Here is a 10,374-nt window from a genome sequence, read left to right as displayed (position 1 = left end):
AGCTCCTGCGAATTTCGGGATGGCGGAGGACCAGATTTTTTGCTGGACTCTGGCTTTTGTTGTCCGTGTTTATTAAATGTAGAGAACCTACATTTGTCCTGACCGGCAATGACAGCATGTCTCAATGGGTCGGATGTAGTGGGGGCTTCTCAGTCCTCGACTCCAACTCCAGCTTGGCGATGTCCCGTATCATGCAATAAATGTACTAACCCCTCCATAATGCGCCACGAGATCACGCATGAAACAGGAGTTGTTACACAATTTTAAAATACATTGTTTTGGCCCCATTTATGCAGGGGACGCATCGAACGCATGAAGTAAATGATATGTTGCTGGGTCGGATCCAAAGGAGAAAGGAAGCACTATTTTGCAAAGGACAATTCCACTCTTTACATGCCTGGAGGTTAGCATACTGACACCCACTTCGATAATTTCCCGCCGCGTAAACAGTCGCCTGGCTTTCAAGGCTTTCTGGTGTTGGCACATGTTATGAACGGATAGGTGACCGCTACACCCTTCCTTAGGCACATACATCTTCGACGTGTTATTCTGTACTTATCGTACGGTATCGCTGCTTATGCTGGTATTACTCGTATGCTAGTGTCGTAGTTCGATGTTTTCTTGCATGTTCTGTGCAGACATCGATTTTACAATGCGCGGTACCTTTCTGACGGCGCGAAATATCCATCCTCAACCGAGTGGCGCCCTCTGTTATTTTATCTGCATGGTTACGTCAAAGGCTCTCATATAAGGCGTGGACAATGGCATAAACTGCGAAAAAAGTGCACACTATTTTGCACACAGCACAAAGGCACCGATACACATGAACGCATCATCGTGTCTAAATCAATCTCACCTGTACAGCTAAGCTCACATTAGTGTATAGTACCTGCGATCATGATAAGGGCCAGTTCTCACTTGGCGACGCCCGACGCGACGTCGCGAGCGGGCGGCGGAAGTAGAGGTGCATTTCCGCCGCCCCGTCAGAGCGCACGATTTTCATGTTCTCACCACACTGGCATTCCGTCGTCGAAAGCAGACGAAAAATCAGGAGGCGTGGCCTTTCTGTGTCATCTGATTGGTCGCCGGTATATCGTTCTCGGCAGTTCTCGCCGACGTCGTGAAAGAAGTTTGGCATGGCAATTTGTTTGGCTCGACGTCTCTTCTGTCTCAACGCCGGAAATGCACATCTATTTCCGCCGTCCGTTCACGACGTCGCGTCGGGCGTCGCCAAGTGAGAACTGGCCATAACCCTTTCAGCAACGACGCCTACACCAGCTCCCGTGGCATAGTGGTTTGGATGATCGCTTTCCACGCCGAGACTGGGAGGTGACATGGGTTCGAATCCTACCCCGAGGCTATCATTGAGGTTTTCCCTGGGTTTTCCAGTGGAATGTCGGCACTGATCCCCCTGGAGTCTGCGCAGGACGCATACTAACCCCCCCCCTGTCCCCCACTCCTTCCTGCTGTCCTCTCTCCATGTGTCCACATCTGTCTGGTGAAAATACAATGCGTCACAGTGAGGACCAAAGTCCCACACTGTCCGGAAAGGTTACTAAAGGAGCTGGGCTATGGTGAGAGGGAGACTCTAGCTGATCACTGTGAATTTGAAAGGTTGGGTGCGTGGTCACAATGGATGTGTTCCAGATTTCAGTTGGCCAAGTCACCGCAGTTACCGGGCATGTTTACGTATTTTTGTCGCGGCTTGTCGCTGCGAAGCGCAAAAGGACGCTCTTTCACTCCCTTATCCATCAATGAATTACGTCCTTACACCAATGAATTACACCAATGAAATACGCCCTTTTGCACTTCGCCGCGACCAGCCGCAAAAAAAAAAAAAAAAAAGTACGTAAACCGAAACCAATTAATTACTGCAACAAATGACCCGCTTCGGTGGCAGATTTTTCTCTAAAAGGTGTCCACTGAAGGTCCCAAAAGGGGTAGTACCCATTTTAATGCCGACAGCGCCCGGCTTTAGAAGTTACGCTTTTTTACGAAACTCATTTGCATTGTTATTTTAATAATGAGCGCCTCCCACTCATTCACACGGTATGCAGCTTGTACGTGGTATCGGACAGATACTTGTAAAAAAGAAAGCTCGTGGATTGGTGCACCCGTTCGCGAATTATTTAGCCCGGGGATTTAACTGAAACACCCTGTATACGTTTCGTGTAACTGGACTCATTGAGTTTGAAACAATGCAAAAACTGTTCCAAGAAACAGCACACTTTTACAAAAGGTAAAACGTATCAACACAGTGTAAAAAAGAGAGAGAGAGAGAGATCAGTACAACAAGTCAATTAAGTTTAACAGAGGTATGTAGCCGCACACGTGAGATGCATGCTGACAATACTCCACCAGCCTCCGCACATAAGGAAGGGTTAGCCTTCAGTATTAAGATAGCATCGCACGCACTTTCGGAGGAGAAACTTAAAAGGAAATTGGATATTGAATATTCTTCTGTAGCACGCGCGTTCCTCCTTCATTTTCTTGCTGTCGAATGAAGTCTCCAAACATCCCTGTTTTCCCAGGACAAACTTTTTCTTGGTCTACCTTGTTTCCTAATCGGACCAAGCATGAAATAACAGCCATAACCACTTTAAGCCACATGAAGGCTTTCTTTCTGTTTTCCAACTTCGGTGAAGAGTTGTTCGAACCGCTCACAGGGGGCAAGGGCCATATAGTACTCGACATCGTCCAAGTAAACAATATCAAGCATTGTGCGGCTTGTTGTCCTTCAGACGGATCTGTGCTAATCGGGGCACATTCGGAATTGTTCGGTACCACGGCGAACAAGGAGTAAAATGGCGCTCTAGTTTCGGAATCGACACGGGCGGAAATGAAAACTTTAAAGTAAAAACTGAACGTGTACATTTGCCGTGACTGGAGGAGGGAAGTGTGACTGACGGTTTCCCCGAACGGCAGTGTTCGACAAAACACCTATGCCAGCTAATCGCCAGATGTGACACGAACAGCAGGCAACAATTTGAAGCCCGCAAAGCATAACGGAACTCGTGCCCGCACAAGTGAAGTGAACACGACGGGCTCAGTGCGCCGCCACAAGGACATCAGATGCTCGTGTACGAGCGTCGAGTGCCTAAACAAAAAGATAACAAGGGAGAATCTCTCCTCGGGTGCGACGGCAGCGCCGTCTAAGAATCCCGTTCGCTCCTATCTCGTCCTTCGAAGCAGGTACTCGTTGCTCTCAAGAGTGGACTGTTTCTAAACTTAGTGCGCATCTACTCCTGCGACCATGGGAGGTATTTTCTCCAAACTCTTCGGCAGAGGATATAAACTAAACGACCCAGGTAAGTGGCAAAGGATCGCATTTTACGTGCTCGTCTGCTAAGAAAATCTCGTCTGCTAATCGAGTTGCTAGCAGACGCGGGAAATTTCAGGAAGTCCCTCTGTGTTCCGCATAAGTTCCGCACATTTCCGGAGCGCCTCCGGAGTTGAATTAAGTTACATGACTCTGCATTTGGCTGAGCACAACGCCCACAACGAGCTTGATGCGTGAGAGTCTGTGTTTGAAGCTGTTTACGACGGTGGGTGTAGTATTTCTCGACTGCCAACGCTCATTAAACCGACGTCGCACACGTTTCGAGTGCGCTGCCGTTGCCTTCTGTGTTTTTACGTTTGCGCGACAAAGGCCGCAGCTGTGCCGCTGCATGCACTGTGAGTGCTTGACGAAGTCTATGAAGCTTGACACAGGCATCATGTAGACTGCCGTGTAACGCTTTCCGCTGGCGCCCATTTATTTTCAGCCTCCATCTCTTTACGGGCCGGGTGTATGAAACGTAAAGGTCAGCATGAATCATGCCGGCGGAGGAGGAATGCAAGTGGGTTCTGGAGTTATGCTTTACCGGCAGAGTCGCTGGAAATAATTGCCGTCTGCAGAAAGAAACACTGCTGTCGGGTATTCACTGAAGTGATTCTGAAAGCTTGACGACAAATATGTATTTTGAAAGCTCCGATATTTTCCAACAATCATATAGGAAAACAAATATTTTGCACTACCAACATGGTGTATAGCTGAGGAAGCTCTTTCCGAGAAACATCTTTACAGAATTAAAAATGAACAGAAACGCCGTTGACAAACAAGCATTATTCGCTGCATATAATTGCTGAAGTACACACACGTTCGTGTAGTACCGACTTAAATTGCACATATGCAACGCAAGAATAATCTTCACACACTGTTGTTCTAAAAAGGAAAAGAGAAGTACACGATATAAAAGGCCCCACGAAAGTTTATCTGGCACTGCAGAGAAGTTGTAATGAGGTCATAATGATTTGCACATCGCACCAACATTAGGCGTGGCCGTCACTCAATTCCATGATCGTATGAGATCGATTATTTTGTGGCGGTTGAGTGCTGAGCACTCCTGGCAGAATCTTTCGCCTTTCGACGTATTACAGAAAACGGTAAGGCCTCCTTTAAAATCATACACGCGGCTCTTGCATAAAGAAGTTCTTATACTTAAATTTCTCCTCTTTCCCCGGAAGTCGTCAAAAAAAGGGAGAGGCAGATAAATTGAGAAGGAATTGGCTTTAATAGAATTTGCAATGATCAAGCTAGTGGTTCGCTCTCTCTCTCTCTCAGACACGCACATCAGGTTACTGGCTCCCTGATGCTTCTTTCACTTCGTGAGTTTAAGGGACATGTTGGTTGACTCAATCGCATTGCAGCGAGAGATGGGGAAAAATTGGAGCGTTTGGCTAGACGAGGGCGAAGAGGGCCAATTGGAAAAGGTTAAGTATTTTGGAATTTGGCTTCCGTTCTCCGGGGAAACGACTTGGCAGCCTTCCGCAACTGGCAACTGCGTCATTCATTGAGAGGTCTTGCGTTCTCGCGCGCCAACGGTGAACCGTCTTGCTTCAATGCACGGTGACACTACAATATGAAAGGGAGATGTGAAGGTGCTTCGAGCCCCTCGCGTTTTTCTTTTATCTTTCAAAGTAATCGAACCCTAGATACAGAAGGGATGCTTAATGCCTCCTCCCACTCCTTCGTACGTTGACGTATAAAGTCAGGATGTCAGCCAATCACAGCAGACAGACGATTCGGAGCACAGACTTTCTATGGCTACTGGTGGCAGCTCATGCGACCCATGGTGGCTAGTCTGGGTAGCTACAATCGCCGAAAACATATGGTTATGATCTGTGGACCGTTAATTGTTTCGTCACGCCGTTGTTTAAGGATTTGTTCTTAGATGGTGTCGACTATATAGAGTCTTTCATTTCATTGAAATCTATTCACTGAAAGCTACGTGTCAAACCAGGGGGTAAAAACACAGACAACACAATCGCTTGTACATTCTAGTACTCAATCTCAAAGGGGTTATGACACTTCAATAAGCGTCGTTTCTTACGCCACGCGCACGCATTCTACTACCCGAGAGAGTATACTGAGGGAAAATAAACATTTTTCTACGTGTCGTACTCGGAGAGATATAACCCCTCAAAGACACGTACGCGTCACTCTTTGACGTCACAGGAGCCAAAGCTACGGCAACACTCTTAAAATGAACTTCACCGCATACACTCTAAAAACCGAACTTCACCGCATAGCACGCTGTGCGCCAACCATTGCCACGAATGATTGGGTTATCGCTTCTGATTCGAGGAGAGAGAGAGGCGTACGCCTTTTTGTGTCAATTATCATATATCCAAATTGACACAAAAAGGCGTACGCCTCCCTCTTTCCTTGAATCAGAAGCGATAACCCTATCATTCGTGGCAATGGTTGGCGCAGAGCGAGCTATGCGGTGAAGTTCAGTTTTTAGAGTGTAGCACGCTCTTAGCCAACCATAATCTGGAATGATATCGTTATATCTGCCCTGATTTATTGAAAACCGGAGGCGTACGCCTTTTTTGTGACAATTATGAACAGCATAAGTGTCACAAAAAAGGCGTACGCCTCCCGTTTTCAGCAAATCAGGGCAGATAACGATATCATTCCAGATTATGGTTGGCTAAGAACGTGCTATGAGGTGAAGTTCGTTTTTAAGAGTGCATTTCCATTGCTGTGAAATTTCCATTGTAAGTCGTAAGCACGTGACCTCTCCCGCGCTGCCTCATTAGCGGAGACGCCTGCCGTGGTTTGCGTCTACGCATCTATTACTCCCTTGCTGTGAAACTTGGAATGCAGGTCCGCGTCGATGCAAGGAATTGTCAAATACACGTATAAACGTTTATTTGGATCAGCTCAACTCGGGGTGAAGTGTGAGCTGCACGTGTCGCCGGGAAAATGACACTTGCAGGTACTTATCAACAAGTGTTCGTTCGTTGCGGCTTCCTGAACACGTTCCCTCTTAGGTTCGGTACATTCTTAAAACAGATGGCTGAACGGTGGTGGTGGTGGTGACGAGATCGGCATGCCGTTGTTGGCGTCACTCATGGCTCAACACACAGGCACATAACAGGCTGAAGGCCAACTATCAGTGACTTATCCAGACGCCCCTACATCCCCCAACACGCACCCACAATTTTGTGAAATTGCGCAATATTTTGTCAATAGCATGAAAATACATGCATGCATGCATTCTCTGACGTCATACGCCCCCTGCGGAGCCCAACCCCCTCTCCCCACCTCAAGGACGAAAGTCTGGGTAAGCCTCTGCCAACCATGGCACAGATTGAGACCGTTATCGTTACTGATTTGGGGAAAGCACGGGACGCACGTCTTTTTGTGACAACATAACTTCATAAGTGTCACAAAAAGGCGTACTCCTGTGAGCAAATCAGGGGAGTGAACGGTGTCATTCAGGATTATGGTTGGCTAGAAGCGTGCTATGCAGCGAAGTTCTTTTTCCTTATGTGTAAATCTACTTAAATTACCTTATCTGTTTTAAGAGTGTACGGTTCAAAATGAGATGCGCCATCAATGCCTCAATGAACCAGGTAATAGTTTTCGAGCATCGTGTACAGTCGCCCATTTTTCGTCATTTTTTATTAAAGTTTTCGTTGTGAGTGGCTGTACAGGGGCAAATATTTATGGGATTATTTATACATTGGAAGATAAATATAAGTCTAACTGGGCTGCAGTTTCTTAAATGCCAGATATTAACTTCCGGTGCATCACATAGGATAGCGTGTCCTCCTACTGGTCCCAAGGTGCGGGATCGAACCCGGCCGAGAACGCCAGCAACTTGATGGCAAGGTACAAGTTGCGTAGATATGCCGTGTTCCGCGTGGTGCGCCGTGTGCTGTCTGCACAGACCGGCTCGTGTGGCATCGCTTATGATCATAGTTGTGTTCCGAAGCCAGGAATTCTGCTTATCATTATCCGGATTGGCAGATGAATCAAAATGGGTTTGGATTCCAGGTTTGAATCGGGGTTCGAATCCAAGCGCCAACTGTGCACATTAAGTGTTTTCCCGCGAGCATGCATTGTAAAGCACTTGTACAGTTCCCCACGTCGTCCGCCCAAGTTTCAAGACCCCCCCAACACTACGAGCTGGGGCGCCCCCAGAGCAGAGGTGGGGAAATTACTTTTATTTTGTAATGCATTACCATTACTCATTACTTGCATAAAAAACTAATGTATTACATTACTCATTACTTTTTGGATATTAGTAATGCATTAGTAATGTCATTACTTTAACGAAGTAATGGCATTACTCTGGCATTACATTTACATTTTAGGGCATAAGCCTCAAAGATGCTATGCATAAGTTTTTCCCTTGCTTTTTTTTTGCTATAGGCAATAGCCACCCGAGTATCCCCAAATTGGTGCCACTAAATCCCCGCAGAAGCGAGTCTGATAGGCAAGGAGACCAGCTCCGGTGGCGCAGCGGTAACGCGTGCGCTTGGAGACTGGGAGGTCCGCGGTTCGAATCCGCGGGCCGGCTGGGGGTTTTTCCTGGGTTTCCCCCAGATGTGTAATAGGCGTATGCCGGCACAGTTCCCCTGAAGTCGGCCCATGGACGCAGCTATCCTCCCCCCGAGCGGATTCCGCTCGGTCTTCCACTTCACCCTTTCTTCTCCTCCTCTCCACCACCTTTCCCTTCCCGAGAAACATGCCGCCTAATCAGGCAGGTAGACCTCTGGGGTTCCTCCCAACGACACTCCTCCTCCTCCTCCTCCATAGGCAAGGACTATAGATAAGATTTGCAGATGCCTTTTCTAGCATTATGGAGCCGGCGGATGAAGCCCAGCCTACAGAAAAACTGGCAGAAAAACTACTTACCTCTGACAGCACAAGAAAAACTAACACAGTACCGTACCAAACCAGTCAATCACTACAGCAATAATTACATGTTACCTTCATAGAGGCTATGTTTCTATTTCACTGATTATCCTTTACTCCAAATGCACACAGGAGAAAATCGGTGATATCATCCTGTAGACACTTGTGACACATACCGCCGACTGTTGAACCCTTGCACAATTTCCAAGGCCGCGCCTTTCTCTTTCCATGTTGCCCTATGCTCATTGTTAAAGGCGGGTTGAAGAAAACATGGATGTTCCAAATCTTCGCGTGGCGCAATGAACATTCGACAAAAGTAATGAGTAATGCCACCCTGCATTACTCAGTCGAAATGTAATGCATTACCATTATTCATTACTTGCTGGCAAAATGTAATTCATTACCATTACTCATTACTCAAAAGTAATGCATTACCAGTAATGCATTACTTTGTAATGCATTACTCCCCACCTCTGCCCCAGAGCACGTGCAAACAGCTCGGCAATAACGGCACCACAAGTAGCACGGCTCACCGATCCCACGTTTTCATATGTTCCTGAAAGAAGTAGAAGAGAAACAAGTTTACACCGAACATCGAGAGCTTTCGCGTCATTCTGAGTTTACCTAAACTCGCTTCTACGTGACTTCACATCGCCTTGAAATGTCGCCTGTTTTGCCCAGCGTAACCATATTAGGTGTTTTTTCATTCCCTTTCAAAGTAGATGTCTATAAACGAGAGTTTCCAGAGCTTTTGCTTTCTACGATAGTAGAAGGGGAAATAAAAGAAAAAGAAAAGAATAGAAGTGAAAAAAAGAAAAAGAAAACACGATTGTCATTGGGTGCATGAACTAAGTTGAGGACAACAACAACTACTTTATTTTGGCTTTGGAGTATATTTTGGCACTGTCTTTTTTGCACTGTATTATGTAAAGAAATTCATGACTGAGGTTCGTTAAAAATTCTATAGGACAGCGGAACCTTAATAATATATGTGAGTACCTGAAGTGGGAGTTGTTTGTTCACTGTAAAAAAGAATCCGTAATTTTACTCACAAGTGACTGCTAATTCTGTTGCCGGCATATGTGCCATAACCTAGTCATTGCAAACAGTTCGTTTGGAGTGAACACTACACGTCTCTCATAAGCGAAAAGAATGACATTTCCACTAAAGGGATATTAAACTGCGAAAGCCCAATCAGGAACTGTGCAGTGCGCATTCCAAACGGGTTTTCAGCAGCATATACATGACATTCTCGGGTAAACATAAACACGCCCCCGCCAGAACTTCCGGTGCCACCAAGACTTCCGGTCCTTCCGCCACTAAAGACGATAGGAACCAGCCGCCATGCAGAATTATATCTTTCGTTTTCCTGATTTGTTGAAAAGGGGGGCGTACGCCGTTTTGTGGCAGTTTGAATTGCCACAAAAAGGCGTGTACGACCCTCTCTCTCCTCCAATCAGAAACGATAACTGTATCAATAGGCAAACTGGTTGGCGCACGCAGAGATTGTTCGCTGTGAAACCAGATGTCGTATTGGCACCAAACCGGAAGCGGTGAAAACGACATGTGTATAGGTTACGGCACATATGCCGGCAACAGGGTTAGGATTCACTTGTGCACTAAAATTACGCAAATTTTTCTTGCGGTGTTATACAGCCCATGATAGTGATGCAGTGGGCCGCATTACAGCTCATGGGTACAGAAACTTACACAAATATAGGGCAATGTTTCCCTGAAGGATCCGCGTTCCTTAGCACAACAACAAAAATAAATGAAGGAGTAGTGATGATGACATAGCACACAACTATAGCAACTTCCATTTCCTCGACTTACTCGAATAAGTGACTAACATATAAGTAGGGTTCGTGGTTTTCGGCATTTTCCGAAAAATGCCGGAAAACACCCCCCGAATGATTTTTTTCAGATTCGGAATATTCCGAAAAAATCCGAATTTCTCGTATCCTGACAGCTGCCATTCCTGGAACGGCAAAGAGAAATCCCCTTGGAATCTCCCTTTGTCGACTATTTCTCAAGCGTGGCATTATCTTCGGGCTGTGCTCTTGTTTCGGTTTGCGTTTGTATGTGTCGGTCGGTGTGTGCTTGTGTGGTCGGTGACCGCCTTTTGGCAGCACACGTACTTAGTGGCACACCTACCTTTAGTGAATTTACTATTCAGAACCTTT

The 10,374-nt window shown here is 46.4% G+C and overlaps 1 protein-coding gene across 3 annotated transcripts in view; it reads left to right on the top strand.

The window, feature by feature from the left end:
* The first annotated feature begins 3,155 nt into the window (after positions 1 to 3,155).
* LOC135385261 (fibrous sheath CABYR-binding protein-like) overlaps positions 3,156 to 10,374 on the top strand; it is a 90,943-nt gene continuing 83,724 nt past the window's right edge. For 2 of the 3 annotated variants that reach the window (XM_064614467.1, XM_064614466.1), the window contains exon 1: positions 3,156 to 3,308. In XM_064614467.1, coding sequence (XP_064470537.1) covers positions 3,254 to 3,308 — 55 coding nt within the window. In that variant the 5' untranslated portion in view covers positions 3,156 to 3,253. The remainder of the gene's footprint in view (positions 3,309 to 10,374) is intronic. The other variant, XM_064614464.1, reaches the window with a different exon arrangement.

The sequence above is a fragment of the Ornithodoros turicata genome, chromosome 2 (assembly GCF_037126465.1).
Source record: "Ornithodoros turicata isolate Travis chromosome 2, ASM3712646v1, whole genome shotgun sequence".
Classification (NCBI taxonomy): domain Eukaryota; kingdom Metazoa; phylum Arthropoda; class Arachnida; order Ixodida; family Argasidae; genus Ornithodoros; species Ornithodoros turicata.
Note: the sequence above shows the minus strand (reverse complement) of the source record. Positions and strands in the feature narration are given on the sequence as shown.